The following is a 27,070-nucleotide window of genomic DNA, read 5'->3' as shown; positions in this document are numbered from 1 at the left end:
CCCTACTGTAAAGTTTAATTACCACTTGTTAGAGTTGGACTTCAATTGGGCAAAACAAGGGTTGACATACCATAATAAGTGAATTATTATTTATCATGAAGTCATTAGGGCTTGTGGGGAAACAAAGAGGGTTTGATTGGTGTCCTGTCAGGTCCTGTTAGGTATCAAGTTCCTGTGAGTGTAGAGGGGTAAGGGCTGAATATCAGTTCTTTGTTGACCCAGTCACAGCAGAGAGACAAAGACAAACCTGCTGTCAGGATGGACACACCTTGCTCAGGTTACATCCCACTGGGGGTTGTTTCTGATCAGTACACGGTCAGCAGCAGCCTGCGTTTCCATTCATCCAAGGAATGCCAAGTTGACTGGCTCTAAAAAAGCCTCTGCAAATGCATTTTAGTGCTCTGGTGTCAAACAGCTACGCAGCTCTATAAGCTCAGCACCTTGGTCTGTTCATAGGGAAACAGAATCTCACGGTAAACATGGGTCAAATGTCAAAAATGTCTTCCACAGTACTAACAAGGCCTGGATGTAACCTTTTCTTGGCAATGTCATGAGGACGTATGAACATGGCCAGAGCAGACGGGGTGTGTGAGGCATTTAGGGCCCACTAACTTTTGAGTGACAACTGTCAAAACTGACATCATCCAAAAAGATTTAAATTCAGCCTGTATTTCATAAAGTAGAACTCATTATTCTGCCATGTGTGCAAAAATTTGTCTGAATCTTTAAAGAAGTATTTCACCAATATGGAATTATCCTCACAAAAATGAAGCCGTCTCTGTAGTAGAAAGACACAAACACTTCTGACAGTGGTGCTACATAAAAAGAAATAAGAAGAGACAAGAGGACTGTGGCATTTGCTTTTGCTTTTGCTCAAGAGGTAGAAAACCTACAACTACCAGGATGCACTGCACCCTACCAGACTAATAAAAGCTTCCGCTGGTGGGTGCCATGATGTGAACTCAACCGTTGGTTGAACTCAACAATGGTGGCTGACTAGTAACAAACAATCTCTTATTACAGTTAAAGTGTAAGCTAAAATATGTTTCTGAAAACATTTGAAGCGACAAATATGAAACTCAGTAACAGAATCTTGGGTTATATTTAATCAGCACGGCTTATTTTTACAGTTTGATCTCAGTTTTTCAGCCTCTTTTTTCTTTTTTTGATACAAAGCTAGATTAAAATTACTGAAATATCCCTTTAAAGAAATGTGTGGTACAAAGCTGCATGTATTGCACAGTGCCAGTCTATTTTGCATTGATGCTAATCGTTACTGCATATAACTTACAAAGATGATCTATTAACAACACACAACTGCTGCCCTCTCAGCCGCAGAGCAAATTTCCACTAACACAGTGATATGAATAACAGGCACATCACCTCCTTAGCAGTGTTTTCTAGATTAACTGTGTTTGTGTTCTACATTTGCTACTCGACAGAACATTGCATGCTTTGCATTGTCATCTATCCGTTCCTAATGATCATCACACAGCCTCAGCTGGCACACAGCTAAATGATTAGAGGTCAGAACAGTAAAAAAAAGCCAGTGAAGCTATTATCGTTTGGCAGCAAGCCTTATGGGCCTCCTCTAAGATACCGACTGTAAACTTGGATGACTTTCAATGGTCCTGTCCTTGTCGGCAGGAGATACGACTAACTCAAACTGAAAAGTCTGTATTAGCACTGAACAAACTATAGAACAAACAAATAAAAGGAACTAGGATCATATTCATGCCCCTGTATTTACCTAAGCGGTACCAGAGCTGTTACATTTCACTGCATATGATAATATGAAGGAACTTCCAGGCAAAGAGATGGGTGTGCGCTTGTTTTGTTCATCATTGTTTTACAAAGTACACCAGCCCCTCTGCGATATTTGCATTGCATATTTATCTTCCTGTGCTACATTATGCTTTTTTTGTAGTATTTACATTCTATTTGCATCAGTGTCTTAGCAATATTGTGTGCACTTTCTATTTCTGTTACACATGTGGGCATTGGTGATAAATGCTCTGAAACAAAGAGGAGCTGGTTATGACTCTTAAAACTTTTTTGGTGTCATGTTCTGTCAAGTACTAAAAGATGGCATCAAAAGTGTCACCAGAGGCAAAGATTTTGTACGGCTGCTTATATTTAGACAACAATTATTAATTAAATGTCCAGTGTGCAGGGTTTAGTTGGATATATGGGCAGAAACTTAATATAACAAGTACGTTTTCTCTCATGTATAATCACCTGACAATAAGATTTGCTGTTTTTTTGTTACCTTAGAATGAGCCATTTTTATCCACACAGGGAGCAAGTTTTTGTCCACAGATGTTCGCCATGTTGCTATGTTGCACTGCAATGTAGTTCTACAGTAGCCCAGGATGAACACACTTTAAACTGGCTCTACATAGGGCCATTCGCATGTTTTTATCGGCCACCATAGTCAGCAGCCCCTCCAGGGTGAGAGTGCTGGAAAAACATTGATTTTTTAACATTAAAATGCTTTTTTCAGTGTTTTACAGGTTTAAATCGCCAGGTCAATTTGTTTTGGAGAGGAAAGTACCTCTGCAGATAATTTGGCTCCCTGTAAAAACCTCCTGAACAAAAAACCACTGTAGCAATTATAACCGCGTGACACTGGTTGCAATCTGTAATGATCACCGCTAGATACCACTAACTCCTACTAAATCTAAGATGCTGTTCCTTTAATGTTTAATAACTTTGGCTTATTCTGTAGAATAAGAAGGGTTTTGTTGAAAAGAAAAATTCTTAATGGAAAGAATCAAAAAACATATTTTACAAGCAGTGAAATGTGGGTATTGTATCAGCATAAGTTGAAAAAAAAAACAATTAGATCCCCAGCCCTACATAAGGGCCCATATGGTTTTGCATGAAAGGAATCCCTTCTGTCCAGATATTTAAATCACTGTGTACACGCTGCAACACATAAGAGCCACGAAGCCAGCCATTAGCACACATGAATAATAAGAACATGATTTTTATTGTGCTACATTCCTATAAACTGTGGGCAGCCTCTGTGGCTAAAGGAATGTTCACTGCGGAAATAAAATCAATTTTGTGCTGTCAAAGACAATATTCTCTCATTTACTGTGGGCCAGATGAAGATTGTGAATCTTCTTTTTACTGCCTGCTCCAAACTTCTCCCACACTGATGACAGATGGCTCCCTATCCTAACTTCCCACGTACACAGGAGGTAAACATTACAGGTGTGTGCAATAGCAGAGCCTGACTGTACTCCTCTGTAAGACCAGTGGGACACTCAGACACCCACAAGACTTTAACTGTTTTCAAACTTTAGAGCTAAACAAAAGTCTTAAAAGTGAAGCAGAGAAGCCAGAACTCTGCAAGATTATCTTCTAACAGTTTGGACTTCGACTTTGCTTGTGCTCTCCACAAACATTGTTAGAGGTAATTGCTACTTTCCTTAACTCTATGGTTTTTCCTGTTGTGGACACACTACATCATGTGTATGAGTGAGCAGGCCTGCGCCTGAGTTTTTTGGCACCAGAAGAAGAGAAATGGCTCTGGCTCGATAGATATTTCCTCCTCTGGTGAATTGTCAGAGCTTTGGGAGCCCTCATTTCGCTTTACTGGTGCCTCCGCACCAGTTCAGACATCTGGTTTAGGTGTATTGAGATGAAATAACAGAGAAAATGTTTTTCTAGAGACAACTACATCCTGACAAAGAAATTGTGATCATAATTATTTTGAGAAAATCAAGACCTTACGAAAAGTTTTTTAAGAAATACTACTTATCACAAAAGAAAGACAATACTACTAAACTCAGTTAGATCTGCAACGATTAATCGATCCATTGTCAACTATTAAATGAATCGCCAACTACTTTGATAATCCAGTTATCAGTTTAAGTGTTTTTTGGGTTATTTTTAAGAAAAAAAAATAACATTTTCTGATTCCAGCTTCTGGTATCTTTAATCCTCTAGGACAGTAAACTGAATACTTATCGGTTTTGGACAAAACCTTCTTAGGCTTTGGGAAAAACTGATCAACATTTTTCACCAATTTCTGACATTTTACACCCCAAATGACTAATCAATTAATTGAGAAAATAATTGACAGATTTATCAACAATGAAAATAATCAGTAGTTGCCGTCCAATACTCAGTAAGATCATGACAGACGAACTGTTGGAGATAACGCCAAAGTGTACCATTAAATACAGTATGATTTTGTTGGAGCCAATGTGCATCCTTCAAAATAAGAGTCTACTAAACTTACACAATTGACATGACAGTCTGCTTTGTCAGTGGACTGTCACGTCTAAATATGGCACACTAGGTACCCTCTCGTTGGTTTTTGATATTCCGGGACAGCGTGTCAATTTACATGTTTCATGCATTGTATCTTTTTTAAATTCAATTCCATTTTTAAAGGAAAAGTACACTTTCTGCTCATTAGATGTATACAGTATTTCTCAAAATACATTCACAATATTGGTAAAACACCACGTATTTATTTTCATTTATTTTGCTTTTGCAAAAAAAGCACATGGTTAAATTTAAGGAACAACTGCACATGGTTAGGTTTAGAAAAAAAAAACCATCACGACTTGGCTCTGTGGTCACACAGGAAGTGAACAGCAGACTCACGGGTGAAAGTGATTTGTTGGACCCATCCACCTCTCCTCTCATCCACCCTTTACTGACTTTCCAGCTCCTTATATAACATTTTGCCAGCTGTCTTACAAGCTGATGCCATCCTGCAGAGTTACACACTGACTGCAGCTAGTAGGATATCATACTGCAGCTAGTAGGATATCATACTGCAGCGAAAAGTGCCGTTTGTGTTGGTATCTAGTGTGTTTGACAAATTTACAATGGAAACAGGCTAGGTAGGCATACTCAAGGGTGTAGGTCTTGTTTACAGGTAATGATTCACCTCACTGACATCAGAAAACTAGCTGCGATGAAAGCCCCCTGCTGTGTCGCCTCACATCACCGTGTCTTGGCCAAAAAGTTGCACATGAACCCACCAAACCAACAGCCAACCATACGTTCTGTGCCTGCGTGAGACGAAATAGCCCTCCATACCAGCAGAGCGGACATCTGTATTCATCATTCAAAACGGGAAACTGGAAGACTGCCATGACGCTAGTTAGCCATATCAACAATACAATCTAAAATCAAAAGAACAAAGCATATTTACTCTGCGTAAGTGAACAATAACACAAACCACCAAGAGCTCAAAAGCAGAAGAAAAGCAATCTATCCTTACATAACAAGTTTGTTTTGACCTCCTTCCCTCTTGACTTTGGCCATTTGTTTACATTTTTCACCGCCATCAGTATTCTCATGCGGTAAGCTGAACAGCCAATCAGAGCGATTTCATTCACCAGACTCCACGGTCGCGGCTGCCACCGATTCAACAGGCTGTATAACGCAAGCAAGTCGATGAAGGCCAACAGTGCAGGACACACCACGGCGATAAGGGCCACTGTTGACCCAACGCGGGCAGACGGCTGACCGTCAGCGTGGTGTGTCACGGCCTTAAATACTGGTGGGGTCACATGCGAATGGGGGGTTGTAACTGCCCCACCGCAAGATGTTGAGTGTCAAACCATTCATTACATCCACTCTGATGATTTTTATACCCTGTATTGTGTCTTGTCTGTATCAGTTTTACTAAGATATACTCTGCCATGTTCATGTTTTTTTGTTTTTGTTTTTTTGAGGGGGAAAATGTACTTTTCTAAACAGTGAGGGGGATGTGTGCTTTGTGCCCCCTGCCCCCTCCAAAATAATCTACGCCTATGGGCATACTGTAAGCATGAAACCTGACTGACCACTATCAGGGATGTGGTGCAGGGTAAACCAAGACCTGTAGAGCCACATGTATTTAAATTTTGGGTTTACCACTTCAGGGACGGAAGTAAACAGTAAGGTTTTAATGCTGAATACAGGAGAAATGTTAGTTTGGAGCTTTAAATATTAGTATTTTCCCTGAAAATAGAGTTATCCTGTCCGTATGTTAGTAGCTGCTCAGATGTTATCCACCAATGGTGCGTCACAGTTGGTTTTACTCACTTTTAAGAGGCTGCACATCACAAAAAATGAAAGTCGTGATCAAACTTACCACTTCAACCACCTTTAAAATCCCAAAGTAGGACTTGAGGTACTCCACGTCGCACCTTATCCCCCCCAACACGTTCCTTGAATGGACGGGCTCGGTGGTGGGCTGGTAGGGACTGCTGGCCCCGGAGATCATGGAAGTGTTGGAGGCCTCGCCGTCAAAGCCCTCCGCCTCCTCGGTGGTCCTCATGATGACTGTCGGCAGAAGCTGGACTCTCGACGGGCAACGTTACGACATATAAAAACCCGCTGACAAACCGCCTCAGTCGCGGGCGCAGGTTATGTTTCAGAAAGCACACTTTGTTCCATGCAGGCTGGAAGTGGCTGGAGAAAACAAACCAGACTGTCCACTTTTCATCGCCACCCCACAGAGGAAACAGCCGCGGAGGAAAACCAGGCGTTTGATGCAACCCTTGCGCTGTTTCCTCCTGGTTACAATGTTGCGTCTCTCTGAAAACTATGTTAGGCGGGTCACTTGTTCGATTCCCTGTGTCACTTCACCATGGACGGTTCTGGTGAGTTCAGCACCGCCGAAAACAAACGCCCACCGGGACTGTGTGACTCGTCTCTGCAGCCGAAAAACGTCCACCCATTATGGGCCAGAAGAACCGAGAGAGACCGTATTGTTTCCTATTGTAAACTTAGTCTGCACAGCAGCCCGCAGTTAGGCTGCCTGCTGTACGCCGCTACTCGCTATGGATGCGAGGCGGGCTTGTCTCCGCCCCTCTGAAAACTGCACATTCTTGTGTCGGCTCTGCGCCCGTTTTAAGTGCTCCCAAACAGCCTGCAAAACGGATCCAGCCGGAACCACGCCGACAGGACCGAGCTGTGCTGCATTTTTTCTGGCTCCCCGACTGGTCCTTTCTCATCGTCGGTGTGCCTCCAACCAGGCCTGATGAAAATATTTCCTCATTCTTCAGAGGATTAGTGTGCCTGCAGTGGGAAGTTTATATTGTAGTTTATCTGTCACCATCAGATCTAAATAGTTTTTGCTGTATTATCTGTAAAAGCATTTGGGGTGAAGCCAGGTAAAATGGGTCATCAGGTAAAATGTGATAAAAAGGCTTTAACATCTTGGGCTCTATTAGCAGCCAGTTTTGTTTAGTTTATTTGTACACAAGTAGCCTAAAAACTACATAAAATCCAGTTGAGAAAAAGAAACAAAAAAAAAAGTGTCAGGAGAGGTCAAGAAGCCAGAGGCTTATACAAATGGAGCCCCTCAACTTGAAAACAACAAACAATAACAAAGCAAAGAAAAAACAAACAAACCCCCCTAAACTAACATTTTACAGCAAAATACAACAAAAGATAAATGACAACAAAGAGCAAAAAAAGTTACCAGTGAGTCAACACTAATTTAAAAAAAGAATTACATAGAATACAATACAAAGTAGCCTAAATTGGAAAAAAATAAATATTTAGGCTGTATTTATATAGTCACCACACATGTTTTTGGGGTGATGCTAAAATGTGCTGATTGGGTTCACTTCTGACACACACACCAAACAGGAGAAAAGGTACCCCAAAGCTCACTGCACAGTGTCACTACCTTTTGAGGAAACATGTTCAACCTGGAAACTATAGCGAAAGGGTGCACACTGTTTTGAGATTGAACGTGCCCAAATACTTACAAGGAAAGCCATGTGACATGTTTTTCTCATGCTGGTTATAAAAATTCTGCAGCTAAAATAATGAGGCTCTAACAACAAAAATAGCCTACCAGGTGCCATAACATTCTGGCTTATATAAATGTGTGCCACCCTGTAAGATTTCTGATATTTATCGTATTTTTGTTACATAAAAAATATTAAATATGATACTGGGAGTCCATATCCGCCACAATACTCCAGAATTAGCCCGAATTGTTCACTGCAGACAACATGGCACCAAAGAAACAGGAAACTGAAGGACGAGGAAAGCAAAGCAGAAAAATTGGGCAATCTTTTTATAATGAATTACTACAGTATACATTATGATTTAATGAATTCATTGTTGAACTACTAAATAGATTTAACCATTTAAACAACAAGCAGACATTACTGTAAATTATTTTTCTTGACAACACATTTTCTACATAGGAATATAGCAGAAAACCATATAGTATAAAAGTAAAATTTATAATTGCAGAGTTTTTGGTGTTTTTCTTGGTAATCTACAAAAAGTGTACCAAATTACCCGAATTAACCCTATCACTCTAAAATAAAACCTTATCAAAATATAAACAAAGAATACATTATTATTTACAGCTGTTTTCTCCGAGCTTGTTGATGCAGAAAAAGCATCATGGCTTTTTTTTTTTATCAGATGTCAGGTCAAGGAAACTTTCAGAATTAAGAGATAAACCCGAAATTTCCCTTCAATGAGATAAACAATGCTTCCCTGTACTGTACCGCCCTCTAATGGCAATTAGTGGTATTAAATGGTTGCCTAGGTGATTGCAGAGAGCTACAGATGCTGCATGTCTATCTGATACTTGAATGTTGCAGAAGGCTTTTATTCATTAATGAAGTGCTGCTGTTACAAGTGGATTTTCAGTTCAAGAGAGTTCAGTTATTAAAATAGCCCTGCTGGATCTACAAAGAGTAAAGGCTCTGCAGCAAATGTGCAGAATTACCCTTTTATGGTGTTTCCACCAAAATTGTCAGGACTTCACAATGTCAGAGTGAGTCCCTGCAGCTCAAGACAAGTTCAGTGTGAGACTTTGAAATATTTTTTTATTGTCACTCAGCTAAATTAAGGACCAATTTTAGAATAGCTGAGGAAAAACAAAATACTGAAGTAAAAACTGAAATACTTCAAATGCTGACTTAATTTTAGCTTTCTAGAATGGCAAACATTGAAGACAATGAAAATACTATCATAAAAGTATCCACGTAAAGCTTGTTTATTTGTTAATTGATTGGATGCGGTAATGTGTGTTGGTTACTTTTATAGAGATCTAATTGGTATTTGCTAAGCTATTTTTGAAAAGTAGGTATCACAAATTATTTTGAGATTTTACAATTCAATGTCAGGAAAAAGATTTGGAATATCCTACTTCCTATGTATTAGTTATTGTAAGTCTTCTGAAAGATTGACTTACGACATTTTATGACTAATTAAGGCCTTGTTTTTAGATAAATTAATTTCATGCCTTTCACAGCTTTTTACAGACTGGCAGAAACCCTGAATATTTCATATTGTTTTCCGCTTTGGTGTGGGGGTTTAGTAGGTGTTGTAGAATAATTAAAATCAATTAATCAATCAAATCAAGACCATTGTATAGATAGATGCAAAAACTGAGTCAACCAAATTTTGGATTCTTGGTTTTATTGAAGCCAGGGGTCTGATAAACATTTTTCGTATCTTTGTCGGCGTAAGAAGCGAGAATCCACATGGCAGCTTAAAGGCTACAGAGTTGTGTTAAAGTCATACAATCAAACTTCTGAATTAATTCAGGATACACAAAAAATGCAGCCAGCCATGTGCTTACAATGTCTTGATATCCTGAATACAAAAGGACTGGAAGCAGAAGCTCTTAGTCTCACATAGTTGTAGACTGTCAATAGTGGTCGAAGGCAATTCAGTAAAAGGATGTGAGGAGGCAGTTGCTTTCAACTGACATCCGAGTACAAAAGTTACAACAACGGTTCATTATTCAATCTTGGGAGCAACGTCCAACCTTTACAAAGAGTGAGTGCAACTGTGAAACCAAGCAGCATGAGAGCACTTCATTCCACTCAGCTAAATGCCAAATTTAACAAGTGTGGCCATGTTTTATGAGGAGATATCAGTGTGGTCAGTCAGGTCAAGGTGGCATTTCAAAATAATCTTTAAACAGAACGTGTCTATGGGTTGAACCACATTTGACAACACAAACAGAACATGCCTGATAAGGATGTAAACATAAACAAGGGGGTGTTTTGGGGAGGGGTCAAACCTGAAAATAATTTGGTTTATCTACTTCAAGATGTCTCAAAAACATCCCAATAAAAGTGTAACGACAGTGTTTCCTAGAGGATCGATTACATTTACAATATCACCATCAGAAAGCCATAGTTCACCACCAGGGGCACCTTCCATTACTTAAGCAGCAAACGCAGATAAACAGAGGAGTTTTAAGATGTAGATCAACTTCTATCTTAACTACTACATCTTCTAAAAAGGCAAGGCAAAAAGTAAAATAAGCATTCTGTATCTTTAACTGTAGCAACAGGGAATTAATATAAGTGTCCGAGGAAAAGTGCTTATTTCCACATGCGGTGGTGTTGCTCCTGGCTGTTCTTAAATTGTGCTTCATCCACCTCAGACCCTCAGGTGCACATTCAACCCAGTTACGAAAAGAAAAACAAACAAACAACAAAAACAATAAGCGCTTCATTTTGATCCAAAGTAAATCCAATACAGTTGTGTGGGATCATTTTTATAACAAATAAAACCCTGTGGTTATTCCCTTACAGAGCAAATTTAAGTTAATTGCATTGTGCAGACCATTTTTTAAAGAATTTACCATTATCTACTGTACACAATTATGGTATTGATTTCCTTTGACTGGTGAAACCTAAGATATGATTGAATGGAGTAAGGCATTTCTACCAATTTTATAGGGTGTTAGTCAAAACAAGAGTTCATAGGCAGGTCTGCAGTGTGGAATGCGAGGGCTCCATGCAAGAGTGGGACAAAAAATGGCCACTGGTTAATCTTATGGATGATTACAAACTATAAAAGCAGAAAATATTAACTAATATGCATCTTTGGTTCAGTGTCCCAATTCACTCGTTTTCCTTTTTTGCTATTATCTGAATAGCAAATAGCTGCTCCCGTCACACATGCCATTTATTCTGTGAAAGCTGCTGATGTACACTATCCATAAGATTAAGTAGGGCCTTGCATACAGACTTAATGATAATGTACACTTAATTCATTTTGATTATTGTGTCATGAAACCATAAACGTTGTTACAGATTATTTGATATGGTACACAGTATAATGTTTTAAATTAAAAAAATAAAAATAAAAAAAAAGAGAAATGACAGAACACAATTAAGCAACCCCTTAAGGACACACAAATGAATTAGGAGCATTCCTGTGAAGGCAGGGTGCCCAGTGTGACAAACTGTTAGCTGTACATTGAAGGCAAAGGTTGTTGTTTTAAATGGGCACTGAAGGAGACCTAACAAAAAACCCTGACTGGACAAACAGGTTTCACTACAGGGATGTGTTTCTACAGCTACTTCATGTAGAAACTGGGAATGTTTTTAACTGACATGCAAAAGTACAGTGTGAATAAAACATGTGAAACCAAAAGGAGGACAGTGCTGTCAAACACTGACGGATACAATATCTCATTTTGTTCAAACCACAGAAAATCGTTGTGTCTTTTGGCTGCAAAGTGAGTGGTTTCAGCCACAGTAAGTGTTCCTCTGAGGGACCCAAAAGTTCCATCATGTGGTTTCTTCTTTAAATATCAGCAGCCTTTTACAGTTTGTATAAAGGCATTCAATCTATTGCTCTATTGAACACTATCGACTAGGCCACAGAAATCTTATTTCTGAAAAATAACAGACCACAGGCTTGTTGTACATTAACAAAAATGTAAAATAAATTATTTGGATGACAAGAAATGGACAAAAACCTTTTAACCGATGGTGCTACAGTGCATTTCCTCTCACGTAGTAGACAAGCACCTCTACTATGACACAAACAGCTAACTGTGCGAGGCACTTAGGAGTTATAGTAGGAAAGATGCTGCCCAACCCCATCCCCCCAAATATACACACCTGTAGCTAAAGAAGCAATTCCGTTGCAACCTCTAAGCCCGCCAAATCCCAACCAGTCTCATTTAGTCAAAGAAGCTCTTTTCAGATTTTGGACAGAATTGCATTTTATACATGAATCAAAGTTAACCTGAATAGATTTTTTTGTATTTATATTTACAGAATCCTTTGAGATGAACAGGGCGAATGATATGATATGCTATCTGCTATCCGGACTTGTCGCATTAGTGTCATGACGTCAGTGGCATTTTAACATGTTATGCGATACAGATGATCATAAATCGATAGATGGTGCACAAAATAAAATAAAAGGAGAAGCCTTGTATAAATACATCAGCATCATATCCAACATTTTTTTACATACTACATCATGTATGTCTGCAAGTATTTTAATTACGTTTCTCAATGAATATATTTAAAGTTTAAATACTTTCCAATCGCAACCAAATTCCTTCCATAAGATAAGCTGAACCAGAGGACACATAACCAGTATATTTCCACTTTTTGAGCCCATGAGGAGAGCGTGTTTTACCCCAGAAACTGGGGGGCCTGCAGCCCAGCACATCCAACTGGCTGCCAGGGAGTGTGCACACATTTCCATAAGCTGTCATCCCTCACAAAATAGCATTTACAGTAGAAGAGAGGACAGAAATAAAGCCAAGCACTTATCATCTCATCAACACCTCTATCTCTGTTATCTCTCTCTTCCCACCTCACCAGAACACCAAAACATCTGATAGCATCCTGAAACTCATTTTGGTGAAACCACTGTGTGTGCTGACTGATATAGACATTGGGAATTTGGTCAATTTTTTATGCTCACATGTACATGTATATTTCCAGAGTATTAACGCAGTGGACGATGCAGCTGTTTTCGTTGCCTTCACGCTTCGTTCTCAGTCGGCGGCGGTATGTTGTTAGCTGAAACCATGGAGTCTTGTTTGCGAGTCATCCTGTCCAACTCTGCCTGGACGTCAGTCAAACCCGGCTTCTGCCCTTGGGAAAAACAGGAGACAAAGTCCAAAAGTAATCTCCTGTAGCTTCTGTGTGTACTCACAAATAATAGTTTTCTACGGCCAGCAAGCAGATGGATGGAGGTTGGATGGTGATGCGGTCCCATGCTGGAGTTTGGCGGCTCGCTGCCACAGTTAACACATGCAAAACTAATCACCAGACAAAGGGAGCATGTACTCATGCATTATCTTTTCAGCTGGGTCTCAGAGAGATGTGAACACGGCTCAGAGCTGGAACAAAAAGTACATGTCAGTGGTCCCTGCAAGGACAGATGAGTTATGCAAAGTTTCCCTGGATGCATCCAGCCATTTTACAAACATTATTTGACTTTGTTATAGTTACCTGATATAACAAAGTTAAGAAAAAACTGTTGACATGCAAAACAGCTGAGGTTACTCAAGCAAAAGAGTAGGTAAATAAAGTTAGTTGAATAGGAGAGCAGTGGGATATTACTAGGGATGGGTACCAAAACCCGGTGTCAAACAGGCACTAGCCGAATTCTTAAAGACCGGAGTATTGATTAGCTCTTCAGTCAACAGTTCTGCTATCGGTATTGGAGAAATGAAGAAAATATTTTTTTGTTTATTTAAATTGCATAAAATAGTTTGTCAGTCTCACCAACTTCATTTCTAATTTGCAGATTAAAATATTCATTTACGATGCATTTTCACTCAATGCAGAGGAGAGCTCTTTGACGGAGCCTGCAAACTGCTGCATGTGCAAGGACCAGGTAGCTTCAGCGCTGTCACTCTGTCTCAAACACACACACACACACACACACACACACAGACACACAGGAGCCCTACTGTGTGTGTGTGTTAATACAAGTGCATTGTTCTGCACCTAAGGACGAAAAACACGAGCATTCTTTTAAACCATCTATCCAAAAGCACATTCATAACCACCTAGCTTAAAGTTCATCTCCTGTTACCTGACCCACCTCAGGTATGTTATAGTCTATAATAGTGATTTCTTCAGACTGATGCTATTGATGAACACTAATATATATACTGTGTATACATAGAGAATAAAGCAAATTTATTTTATTTTATTTTTAATTGTTTTTCTCTTAAAAAAAACAAAGAACCAATAAGAGCACGGTCAAATACCAGATCAATATGTAGTGTCAGTAAAAGCAGTAGTGCTGTTAAAATTTTAACGATACCCATCCCTAGAGGTGACATAGAGTGAATGACATTAGTTTCATGGGGGCACTTATGACGTGAGGTTTGGTGCATACAGGCCTGTCACAAGTTTCCTCGGACTTCAGAAGTTCAGTCAAAGAAGACAACTTTTCTGATTCTCTTGTTTTAACCTTCTCTGTTTCTCTCAGGCTGTAGAGATAAAACTCCAGACAGCAAAATGGTCCACAGCCTCTATCAACAAAAGGCCGTTTCTAACTCCAATTGTCTTACAGTGCATGCAGCTTGTGCCCTGAGACGGATCTAAATACACAGGGGGCTAAAAAGTCATCAGTAATTCTTTTATGGCAGTTTTGATAAAAGAGGAACTGCTGACCTGTTAGGAAGAAGGTTTGTGATTCGGACGCTACTGTTGCTGAGGTCAGAGGTAAGCGTGCTGGAATGAGAGATTGTACCTGTTTTCTTGGCGGACCCTTGCACTCCTGCTCCAACTGCTCCACTTCCTGGGCTCCCTGGGGCCCCAGTTTTTTTACTCAACAGACTGTTGAAGAAGTTAGCCAGCACTCCCTCATTGGCAGCCCCCGCTGCAGGAAGAGGAGAAACATGGAGCTTAAAATCACTTCTTTATTAGGAAACCCCATTTTCTTATAAAAATTGTCAAAAACAACAACATTGCAAACATGAGTTTTAGGTAGGTTGTATAAATTCCTATTTGAGAATAACCCTCACCAACCATACTTTATTATGGAGTTGCTGGTTGACTTTTTTAACACTAAGACTACAGAGAACACAGTCTGATTATTAAAAGATTATCTCGCTTTAATGCCAAAAAATGAATACTGTTATGGCTCCAGATTAGCAGTCCTAGGTATCTTCAGTCACTTACATATGTATTGTTCCTGGCATGTATAATCAACTGTTTGTAGACTAAGGCCACATCTTCATCTTTAAAATTGAAGACAAAAGCCATATCAAGGGGTAATATAGTGCACCCTGGTATATGCACCACCCTAAAATCACAAGTTTGCCTCAGAAGGCTTTGCAAGCTGTACAGCATATGCATCCCCTATCTTAAATCCTTGATTTGGATAAGGAAATTAAAAAAATATGTTGATTAAGTTGCAACAAAAAGAAAACTTTTTTTTAGATCCCATTTTCTTTGACACAGATTAAGAAAAAAAGTCTAAAAAAGTGCAATTTTAAATTCACATGGGTTAACAGAGCTCTAATAAATCCAGTTAAACCCACTCTGGCTGGAATGCACAAGCCCCCTACTGCACTTAATGAGGGAGAGAAAGTCAATATTTCTGCTTAAGGGCGGTCAGCTCAGGAATCTGTCGTTACATGAAATGTTTCGGCTGTTACCTCTTGGGGGCGATATCGTAGCGCATTACAGCAAAAGATCAAAGAAATATGAAAAGGACTGTGATTAAAACTGTTTTTTTTTTGCCGGGGTCGAATTAATGTGGATGATTAAAGAGAATCCTGAATTAAATAAAAAGAACTGTGCAAACCCCTGGGACAAACAGCACAAACCAGGGAGCACAGAGTGCACTGTATGATTCTCCATAATTAGGTAAAATATAAAATTAGGCTCTCATAGAGGACTTACCTTTCATGTTAGGGTCAGGCTTCTTGACTGCAGCCATTGGTGAGCTGCTGGTGACGCTGGGTTGGCCGGCGCGACCTGCGGGCCTGGGAGACCCTGAGGCTGTCCGTCCTGGAGACTCCTGCAACACAGAAACATGAGCAAGACATCTGTCAAACAAAAAACACTTAACAATTTTTATTTTCTCTAATCAAGAGAAAAAAAGATTTAATGAAAAAAAAAATCATCATTACTAAGATTTCACATTTAACAGGTGTTGAGACACTTACTGTTGCTCCTCTTGTTGGTGTGGCTGGCTGCTTTGCTAACAAAGACTGTAGAGGAAAAATAATAATAAAATGAACAGCTTAATTAAGATGTGGCTTATGATTCATCCTCATCCTTCAACTCTAAATATTTAGCAGGGTCTTGGACAAATTGTTATTCTACTTTTTTAAAACTTTGTTTAAAAATGACTAATAAATCTACCCTCTTCCTTCAATGATTCCCACTTATTTATCTCATTTAAAAAACCTACACTGTGTATTCCACTTAAAGGTTGACAGTTTCCATCATCGTCAGTACAAACTTAATTTGTTGTATATACAAAGAGGGGTCGTTGGTGCATATAAAAGAAAAAGCAATTTGATAAAAATAAACCTCAAAATCAATGTAGAATTATCTGACTTGAAAAAAGTGAAGCCATTTCAGAGGGGATTTTTTAGACTGTCTTCCTGGTTTATTTTTTGACAAAATGGGAAGTGAAGGTAATGTCATGTGGAACTTGCTCACCAGTGCATGGGTACAGAATATAACTTTTGTTTAACAGTGAAAATGCCACTTTGGGATTGCAACAAAAATATTGCAAAGGACAAATTCTTGGGTCCAACTAGTCACAAGATTTAAGCCAAACTAATCCAAAATACATACTACCATATCATGCTATCCATTTTGAAAGGAGGATATCACAGCAGCTGGTGACAGAAATATTGAAATATGCACAGAAGGTTGACCCATACCTGTTGCTTCATCAGGAATACCTGCTCATCCTCTGCACTTATCTCTTTGTCATGAACCAGCTGTGAGAAGGAGCAAAGCAGAGACGTGAATGTTTATGAGAATCTGGGTTGTAATTTCATCCTTGAAAGTTCCCATTTTGTTAGTATTTGCATCACCTCACCTTTCGTACTGGAGGCTTCGTGATAAAATCTTCATATGGATCGTCGGGTCTGACTGTTGTTAGGTTTTCATGCAAAATCCCAATTTTCTTCTCATTATCCCATCCAGATGGACTGAAAAGGAAGAACAGACGGTTCAATTACAGCAGCTATTGTAGGTATTTATGTAAAGTATTTCCTAGAAAAAATTTCTTTTTGGCATGTCACTGATAACAAACCAAAGGAAAGTAGGCATTTGGCAACAATGAAACCCTTTACACCTTACACTACAATGTATATTTGGAGATCACATTGCTGATAGTGCTTGACCACATTAAAGTACAGGTGTAAATGCCCTCACAACAATAATTAACAGCAATGAAAAACCAAAGAAACATGGTAAACTAAATTAACTATCTTCACTTACATGAACACTGCATCCTTCTCCACCACTAAGGCAGGCGTGGTGAACTGGAACTCATACATCTTATGCACTAAATATTTGTAAAGCAGATCCAGGTTCTTCTCCTCTTTGACTGAAGTATAGATCAGGCCAGCTCCATCTGTTTCATTTAGTTAAGGCAGCAATTGTTGGGGTAATGACATAAAAGGTGGATTGATGAATTAATTGATCATAATCAATAAAATATAATGGGCCACATTGACTTTTTAAACATTTCTGTTTAAAAAGTCAATGTTATTGGGGCACCTGGTGGCTCAGTGGATAGAGCGGGGGCCCCATGTATAGAGGCTGTTTCCTCGCTGCACCGCCCGCAGGTTCCACTCCGGCCTCGGCCCTTTGCTGTATGGCATCCCCTCTCTCTCTCTCCCCCTTTCACATTTGTGCTGTCCTATCAATTAAAGGCAAAAATTCCCCAAAAAATAACTTTAAAAACGTAAAAAGTCATTGTTACAGATAAAATGACAATATTAATAAATATCAAGCAGTTATCTAATAAAAGGATACATCTTAAGCAAAATTGCCTGATGTGGGACTGGATGAAATCAAAGTGCTCCTCTCTGTAGTCGTGCTCCTTCTCTAGTACGCTGACTGCGTCACACTAAAGCGGAAAAATAAGAGAGGGGAAAAATAAATGTTTTAATGACAAAGACAATTAAATGTCAGCATTCACAAACAGGAACAACAAATATTTGTCCTCTGATGGGGGTCTGGCAGATCACTAATTAAAAAAAGCACATTGACCATTTTCTAGTCACAGCTAACATGTGAAGCTCTGCTGATGGCTAAACTGTGTTTCAGCACTAGCCTTTGCCTGGAGGGTTAACAAGCGAGTATAATGGCAGCTTTTTATTAGAAGATTCAGCCTCACAAAGCACAACATGAAAGTAACAGCATACATAAAAGTCCATTCTCCACCGATACAGATGTATAAGTGGGTTATATGGGGAGACTACAAAGGGTCTGAGCACAAATGTGCTCATCATGGAAGCAATTCAGGCAGCGACTCAGCAAAGAGGGAAAACTACAGGTTACAAAGGCTCTAGCTACTGGAGTTAAGAAACCACAGCCCCAGTGTAAGGGGAGTTTTGAGAGGCTTTGGACCGTGGCCACAGGTGACCTGACATAGATGGTCAAAAAAAACATTCTGGAGATGACTTTGTAGTGTACCAAGTAAACTTATCCTAAAAAAGGTATCCCTGGCCTTTTTGTAGATATGGTTTTAAGAAAGAGAGCTATGAGGAACTGCATATCCCAGTGGCACACCTCTACATAGAACAAAACAGCAATGGCACATTAGAGGAATTTAGGGGAAGTACACAGTATTTAAGTATCAATTTTAAAGAGCAAAACTGGAGGCTGCATGTATGATTCATTAGAAGCTGCATTATTTAAGTATTGACGATGGTTAACTAATCTAATGCTTTTTGACACCTGCCATAGGAATTTGGAGTTGACCCTATATTTGGATGGACACAAAATGAAAACATAAAGACTATACAAACTGATCTTTTTTTTTTTAAAACACAGGTTGTCTATGGCCTCATACAAAAGATTTTTTAGGCTGTAGGAATAACTTACCTTTGTGCAAACTATTAGCACTGGAATGCCCAGGTTGTGTGTGAGTGTGTTGTCCCCAAGCGGCAGCACAACGTCCTCGTCCTCCCCTGCTGTTGGGGCCCGTCTTTGTGGGGAGGATGGGTTGGCCTCCTCAGGTTCTGTGTACTCTTGGAACGCTTTCACCACTAGGGGAAAGACAAAGGCAGCAAAAGATGGGAATTGGACCATTAGTGAACACACAACAGCAAGTGAGCTTAAAAACAATAAGATTAGTTCAGTTTCCGAAGCATTTACCTGCCTCACCTTTTCTCTTTCATTATTGGACAAAGGCATTTTTTTACGGTATTTTCAATACCATGGTAGACCTTTTTTTTTTTTTTTTTTTTCAAAAACTCATTTGAGCTGTAATTTTTATAACAAAATCATAAGGCAAAATGTATATATTTAAAAGAGATCTAATCATGTGCCAGTAAGCATGAATACAAATTTTAACCCTCAGTGCTTTTGCAGACTCAAGTTAACCTGCTTGTGTGCTGCTCTTATCAAATAAAAATGCCTCTCTTACCCCAACTGGTATTAAATTGGTTTAAATTAATGATAATTTAAATTAATTATTAATTAAAATAACAGAAAAGTTATATAAAGTAACAAATTATGTGCTCAGAGTTGCTGAGATGCCTTTCAAAAAAGATCTAAACTATGAATGTGTTGGGCATTATCAACACATTCAGCAAGATCACTGAGCCTAACTTAGCTCTTTGTTGTTAATAATAAACTCTTCCAACGCTGGAAGAACACAAGAACATTAAGCTGGCCAATCATAGTTCTTGTGGTCTCCACTTAGCATCTCTGTAGCCCCAACATGTAATTTCATGAGGCACACGTCATCTTTGGTGGTACCTTTGGTAAAGCTACTCAAAGCCACTGCAACAACCAGATGCAGAACTACATTCCTGGTTGTATAGCGCAGTGTACACTGTTGTGCTCAGTTTCAAACTAAGTCTGAGATTAGATCATATACATGCATGGCACTCAACTGCCATATTATGCCCACTCCACCTTGGTAAATATGCTAAATTTCTACTCATACATTGGTCTCAGATGAAAGGTTGAAAACGATAAATACAAAATACATGACATCGTTCAAGTTTCTGTTGTGCTGCTGCATCTGTCCAGACACAAAGCCGTGAGGTGGGGTGGGGTGGGTGGGGTGGGGGGTTGCATGTGCAGAAAGCTTTGTCCTACTTCCTCAGGAGCTTCAGAAATGCAGTTGGGGACAGCCCACAAAGCCAGATTGACTTGCCACTTTGAGCCAGCTCCTTTACTCTCAAACATGGGATTTAGTATATGGGCTGAGAACTAGTGTTACAAGCAATCTCAAAGGGAACCCTCCCAGGACACAGGATTACACAAATCCAGCGCATATGCACAAACAGGTTGGCGTATGTACACTAGGAATTTAACATGCTGATTTCAAACCATCCAAAAGAAAGATTAATAAAGCAATGTCTGACCCTTTTTCAAGCTCAAGATTTTATACTGGGGACATCTGAACCTAATTTGACAGAAATTTGAGTGACTGCTAAGAGAAGTCAGATATTCATATAATCGTTTCCAGTGCAGAGGCATCAGCCTCAACGTGGTGCACATTTATTGATTGAAAACACAAAAGAGAAACCAGAAAACACATCATAAAATAGGAGTAGCTAGCTACTAGCAAAAGAGAAAACATTACTTAAATGTTATCTTCACTGCTATCCTTTTCATCATAGAGCCTCGTTTCCACCACAATGGTGTTTGAGGAAGTAGAGCACTAGATTATGCTGAAATGATGAGTTGAGTAGTCTGTATACACATTTTGATATTTAGTTTGCCATAAAATCTACAATAACTATGACTCAAAGCACACAGTTGTGAGTAATTGATACTTAAGGGTGAGATGTTGGGTGGAGTATCATTGTAAAATACAAAGTGAAACAGACAAAGAGGGACAAAGTCTATCTATCTGTTTCACAAACAAAGGTGGTGTCAAAATATGTTGGCACACATAATCAAGATCTGCTCAGTCTTCAGTAAGTTCAATATGCTGTGCTTAAAGTGCTTAAACTGTATCTCAAAAAAAGCTACAAATAAAGGTGGAGTTTCAGGCCAACTAAATGTTTGATCAGCAAATTTGGTCTCACTGGTTATTGTAATGGTTTTTTAAAACAAAAAATAACTTGTCAATGCTGTTGACTCAAAACTAAAATATTTTACATACATACTTCCAGTAATTAAAAGTGTAACCCACCTAGAGTCAAAACAAAATAGCCTTTCTCTGATACTGTGGCTAAAAAGAGAAGTCCCTGTCTTGTGACTACCACAGAAGTCGCTAAACAAAATATTTCTTATTTCAACGTGTGGTCCAGGCAGCAATAGGTTGATCCTGTAATTCAACTTGAGACGAGTCCAGCAGCATGACTACTTCAGTTGCAACACAGCAGGAGCCAGTATGTCCGGCCCACTGACTGAATTCAGACCCACTCAGTTTACGTCCCTTCCTCTCCCTGACGCTGCTGACGGAGGGGAGGGAACCATGATGCAAGACGCCTGCAAGACTCCCTGGACAAAAGCCACTCACACTCACTTCCAGTCTGTCTGTCTCTCTCTCTCACTCACATGCTCACATCTACAAATATGTAACCTGACTAAATCTCACCAATCTGCCACTGACATCACGACAGACATGCTGGAAGATACTTTATGTGGATGACATCTCTCGGCTAAACTGGAAATCTGACCATGTCAGTGGATGGGGTCAAAACGTTGGGCCGAAAAAAAGAAAGTAGGAGGTAAGACCAAGGAATTCTGACAAAAACATATAATGTTAAGACTGAAAACAAACACACATAAAACTGAGAAGACTTCAAGAAGAAATATTCTACAGTACACACAATGATTGAAAATTTGCTCAAGTCCACATTAACTGAATACAAGTTATAATGTATTCATTCCAAACAGTGTGTCCTTTCTACTGCATTGTATGATTAATTTCAGCTATGTTTAACTAAACAGCCACTTTAACTGAATTATAAAGCCAGCTGAAAATCTGCACCCATTAAAAATCATTAGACCCAAGTGTTTGTAATTAACAATCTGCTTTAGTCATCACTTGGCTACCAGCTTCCCTTTTCTTTCTCATATGTTTGCCAGCAGACGTGTTACCACATGTCACTGTATTAGCATGTTACATGACTTTTAAGACCTGTTCTGTCAAATTCATCTGAAATCACTGAGCAGTTTGGTAATAAGTCTTTCCAGATTATAAGAGCAACAGCAGCAAGATGTCCTTGGCAGCAGACAAGAATCTCCTGTAAGACCCTGCAGGCAGAACTAACTTGCAACCTCCAAAAGTACTTTTCCAAACACAAAAGAACAGTTCATAAGCAAGAGATGATCAGTTCTAAAATTAACAGAACAACATCTGAGTGCATCACACTCATTGATCTGCAGAACTTGCCTCCAGCCAGAGCACACAGCTGAGGATCATGGGCCTCTCTGGTGATGACCTAGAAACATCCATGACAATGTGTAATGTTATACAGTGCTTCCACGCTGCGCAGCCACCAATCTCTCATTCTCCCCAGCAGACAGGCAGCAAGGAGACCGGCTCTTATTATGCAAGACTCCCAATGCTTCAAACCACGGATGCTTCAGGCACTTTTCCTGAGTGCCGTTTCTTTGAAACCTTCTACTGAGATATACAATTCCACAGTATGTATGCATGTCATACTTCAATTTTTGTTGATTTTTTAACTTTGAGATATAAAATGACCAACTTGTAATAGGTCACCACCTTACATCAATTTTATTCAACTGTCTGTTGTAATTAAACAAAGCCTCGTTCAGATTTACACTAGTAGCTGCCTTTTTAGCTATAAACCAGCAATAAACCATGCCTCTTAAAAATACCACAAACCTCTTAGAAGTTGCCACATAGTTATGAATGTCCAGCGAGGTCCAGCAGAATTTTTAAAAAGCCTTCTATAAATAAAAGCCTTTTGTTTATTACCAGTTCACTCATCGTTGACGTTTTATTGTCGTTCCCATACGATCCAAAATGCAATTAACTTCAACAACATTACTTACTCTTCTGCTCCATTTCTCTCATGTCTTCTGGAGGAATCTTGAGCTTGTCCACATGGTCACGGAGGACACTGGCCCACTTCTGCAGTGACTCCATAATGGTCCATGGCCGTGACATATCCGCAACGAACACAGCTAGACAGTCAGGAAGAGATTGAGCTGAAACAGCAAACTTCAGCAGGCCTTTGTGGTACAGGTCTCCATCCAGGATCCACACATTACAGCGAGTAAGGTCTGGAAAGGAAACCAAAACACTAGGTTATACACAATATTATTATTGTTTTTAGCCACTTATTTTGAAAATGCTACTGCTGTATAACAAGTAAAGAAAAGCTACAGCAGGAAAACTCACCATCTCTGTCTTCGTCATGGACATTTAAGTACAGATACTCCAGTCCTCTTCCTCTCTTGTTGTGATCAGTTCCTTGAAGTTTGGCCATGAGTGCTGTTTTTCCTGATCCATCCTCACCTGGAAGATATTTCATCCATCAGCTTGCATGTAATATCATTTCATTATTAAAGCAGCCGTAATATTGTTCAATACATTATGTCATTGTGGATATTTTAGAATAATAATGGATGGGATGTTGCAAAAAAATAATATTAAATCATATCTTGATTTAGGATGCAATGATATGGTATTTTCCTGGTTCATGAACTGTCCCCCGAAAATATTACACAGTATGATTGTATAACAGTATTACTATTATTAACAGTTACAATTCATTCATTCATTTGGTTGAATAAATGTTTTATTACTATAATTGAAATGTTTTTAATCAAAAATGTGTAAAAATTCTACCTTTTGAAAATACCTAAAATAATTATGAGAATCTCTGTCCAGTTACACTGTTCTCAATATAACAAAGAGGCAATTGCACACTGTATGAACCATCAATTTTTAAACACGGTATGCACTGAAACCGGTATATCACTGCAACCCCAATCTTGACTTTACAATCTAGGTTTCCACTTTAAATGCAATGACTATGCAGATGTTGTCATGGCTGTTGGAGGCTGCAGTGTCTCGCACACATCCTTCTGGTCGAACAGCAATATTTCTCACATTTTCGAAGCCCAACCCATATAAGTACACCCCCACCCAAGATCTCTCTGAATTTGGGTTTATTATATCTTCCTTTGGGAGCGTGTGGGAAGAAACACAGTTTAAAGTGCAGACTGTTTTAAAAGTCAGAAAGGTTTTAGTTTTCATCTTGTGCTTTTGTGAGTTCAGTGTTGTTTTGCAGTTTGCAGCCCCCCCCACACACACACACACACCAAACACTGCAGGAGACTTTCACACATGCAGATTAATTACACTTACCAAATATCAGGATATTTTTTCCCGATGGCAATTTTAAACTCGAACTAGTTGACACTTCACTCAGTATTGAGGTCCTACAAGACAACAAAACAGACAGTTGACAGTTGAGTGGCGCAATGACAGCTCCAAATCTCTAAATGTTAATGTGAACACACAAAGATATTGGTCAGCTTGTGTTACCTAACTTCACTATTACTTCCAACGCTGAATAATATTATTCAACTGTTTCAAGCCCAGTTAGCTCAGTGATGTGTCCACGACAACACAAAAAGACAGGAAATGATAAGTCATTTCCACTGACCGGTACGTTAGCATAAATACCTAGGGATTTGAATTCATCTAATCTGAGAAGTCAAAGTATAATAATAGCGAAAAAAGGCAAAGTTAATTTCCGCATAACGTTACTCCAGTTGACGTTAGTCGGTTGTGGTATAGTTTTTTTACGTCCCTGTTAGCTTGTTGTATCCTGCATAAAGAAGCTAGTTTTTAGATGTTCCCTTGACACGAACTATCAAACCAAACATTCACTTATGAATGACTCTTTAAAATTTCACTCGTTCATTTAAACATGTTCATTTCATTAGTAAAAGTAATAAGCAATCTTGCCTAACTACAATGTAGCTATTCAGCCACTTCGCTGACGTTAGCCGAGCTGCTAACACGGTTAACGTTAGCACACAGACCGCCCAGCTAACGTCGCTGCTAGCCGGGCCGGTGTTTGATTGTGAGCAACCGGCAGTGACAAAGCAGAACCGTAACGGCTGTGTTTTTCTGAGTCGGACCTCGGCAGACGTGAAGTTGTTAAAAGAATAACAGAACTTGCCAAAGGTTTTGTCCTTCTTCCTCTTCGTTGTTGTTGTCGCCTGTCCCGGCTGCGCCCGGGAGCTGTTTCTCCAGAACGGGAGCCATCTTCTCTTTCTACAACCACAAAGGCAAGGCCCTGCTGCTGCTGGGGCACCGCAAGCACCGCCTTCATCCAACCGGCCCAGGGTGCGTTGCATTCATGCACCGCTTCGTCGCGCCGGGACTGTGGGTGCACCGCTGCACAACCGACGTTCGGTGTAATAGCTGCAAAGAGTCGTTTTTATTTGCTTTAGTAATTATTATAAAGTAATAAAAGTGTATATGTACAGTATATGACAATAAAATATAAAAAGGGGGATTTTACTATTTTTTTGTGTCGCAAGTGTGGATTCAAACATCAAGCACTTCTGGCCGCATGCCAAAAAGTGATGTCATGCAGGTTTTTGCCCTTTAACAGCTGATCGAGAACACCGTGTGATAGCAACACTTGACTTGTGACCAGAAGTTCAACATCCCGATAGCCCATAGCAATTTTCAGTGTTGATTTAACCTTTTAATTCTTCATCCTAGAAATTTACCAGCTATGCTCCACGGATAAGAATGGGACCAATTCCAAGTTGGTCAATTTTAGCACCTCAAATCTGTTTATTTTAGTTAGTGATTTAAGGTAGCCTATCATTTAGGTGTAATTACAGCTTTCGTGAATCACATGCACTTGTACTTCTGCTAGCAAAGCTGGTTCTCAGCATGGACACAGATGGGTGCAGCTTGAACATACACATTTCTAGGATTTTAGGACATTTCTAGGATTTATGATTTTTCAAGGATTTAAGGACAGTTCTTGGATTTTGGAACATTTCTAGGATTGTTGTACTTTTCTAGGATTTTAGGACATCTCGTAGATTTAAGGGCATTAAAAGATTTATAGATATTTCTGGGATTTTAGGACATTTTGCAGATTTAAGGGCATTAACAGGATTTATAGACATTTCTCGGATTTTAGGACATATTGAGGATTTATGTTTCTTGGATTTAGGGCATTTTCAGGATTGTAGGACATTTCCAGGATTTAGGGTCTTGGCTAGGACCCCTGTCAGGGGGAGTGGGGGGATCCTCCACAGGCCCTTTTTTGTTTAACAAGCTCTATTTTGATGCTGTTTTGTGTACTCTGGCACTTTGTATACAAAAAAATACAAAAACAATCCCCTGTGTGAATCACTTTATTTTTTATTGTGAATTAGAAAATGGTTGGGCCACCCACCCCCCACCCCCACACACACACACCACCCCATTTAAAACAGTCTATAACTGTGCTTGTCTGCTCGTCTTCACTATATGCACGAAAAAGCGAGACAGGCTCTGAAGGGGAGTCACGGTTGCCCAGCAGTCTAATAAACACATACCATGAAGGAGATACAGCTGTTACTGTTACTAATTCAAGAACTAATATTACTATAAAAGGATGTTGATTTGGCACAACAAAAAAAGGTTATTTCAATAGGGCTGAGAATGATAAAAGGAGTATTGTTTGGGCTGTTTATTGTTCCAGTACGCCTACGAGTGTTAGATGGCCAGTAACATTTATTCAAAAGTGTTGCAAGGAAAAAAAAAATTGAGTGTGCCAGCCAGCCCAGCTCCAGTGCCACCATCAGTCCAAACATTACTCCCTTTTTTAGGGAAAATCACATCAAGCCTTTTACTCTGGAACTACATTATCAATAAACAACTTTGTCTACCTACAGTGGTTTTCGCATTAAGATGAGTCAAATAAATTGAAACTGAACCCATTAAATTAAAACCATCATACATTTGGTTATAACTCAAATTACAATCTTTACCAGCCTTCAGCATACCAAAATAAGGCTTTGTGGGATATCATTTTGCATTTACAATGTTATACTACTGTTTTGAAAAGAAATCTCCAGTAGAGGGTGCTATTCACGTTTCTCTGAATAGGTAGATATAAAAACCAAATCATTTTTTAGCACACCTCTTCTCCCTTTCATGAAAAGGCTGATAGGCATACTTGAAACATTTA

The 27,070-nt window shown here is 39.3% G+C and overlaps 2 protein-coding genes and 1 long non-coding RNA gene across 4 annotated transcripts in view; 1 reads left to right on the top strand and 2 right to left on the bottom strand.

Annotated features, from left to right (window-relative positions):
• Window positions 1-6,980, bottom strand: part of cmtm4 (CKLF-like MARVEL transmembrane domain containing 4) — a 29,016-nt gene extending 22,036 nt beyond the window's left edge. Inside the window, exon 1 of the mRNA XM_042493362.2 lies at window positions 6,107-6,980. Coding sequence (XP_042349296.1) covers window positions 6,107-6,292 — 186 coding nt within the window. The 5' untranslated portion in view covers window positions 6,293-6,980. The remainder of the gene's footprint in view (window positions 1-6,106) is intronic.
• Window positions 6,981-9,394: 2,414 nt separating this feature from the next.
• dync1li2 (dynein, cytoplasmic 1, light intermediate chain 2) lies at window positions 9,395-25,209 on the bottom strand. 2 transcript variants are annotated; one of them, XM_042493335.2, is made up of 13 exons: window positions 25,052-25,209; window positions 24,229-24,302; window positions 23,257-23,373; window positions 22,908-23,138; window positions 18,801-18,964; window positions 17,727-17,820; window positions 17,187-17,322; window positions 16,783-16,894; window positions 16,622-16,681; window positions 15,893-15,937; window positions 15,627-15,744; window positions 14,470-14,598; window positions 9,395-12,854 (listed from the first exon to the last, which is right to left on the bottom strand). In XM_042493335.2, the coding sequence occupies exons 1-13, from the start codon at window positions 25,135-25,137 to the stop codon at window positions 12,742-12,744; spliced, it is 1,479 nt and encodes a 492-aa protein (XP_042349269.1). In that variant the 5' UTR covers window positions 25,138-25,209; the 3' UTR covers window positions 9,395-12,741. The 2 variants fall into 2 exon arrangements, with proteins under 2 accessions (XP_042349269.1, XP_042349278.1); XM_042493344.2 differs by having other exon boundaries at window positions 9,395-12,849.
• Window positions 21,330-23,530, top strand: LOC121948088 (uncharacterized). The gene is made up of 3 exons (XR_006106129.2): window positions 21,330-21,610; window positions 22,409-22,532; window positions 22,941-23,530. It is a non-coding gene; the product is annotated as an uncharacterized LOC121948088 (long non-coding RNA).
• Window positions 25,210-27,070: the final 1,861 nt, after the last annotated feature.

Source organism: Plectropomus leopardus, chromosome 1 (genome assembly GCF_026936395.1).
Source record: "Plectropomus leopardus strain MGB_pleo_1.0 chromosome 1, ASM2693639v1, whole genome shotgun sequence".
Lineage (NCBI taxonomy): Eukaryota > Metazoa > Chordata > Actinopteri > Perciformes > Serranidae > Plectropomus > Plectropomus leopardus.
The sequence above is the reverse complement of the archived record's forward strand: the minus strand, read 5'-3'. Positions and strand labels throughout refer to the sequence as shown.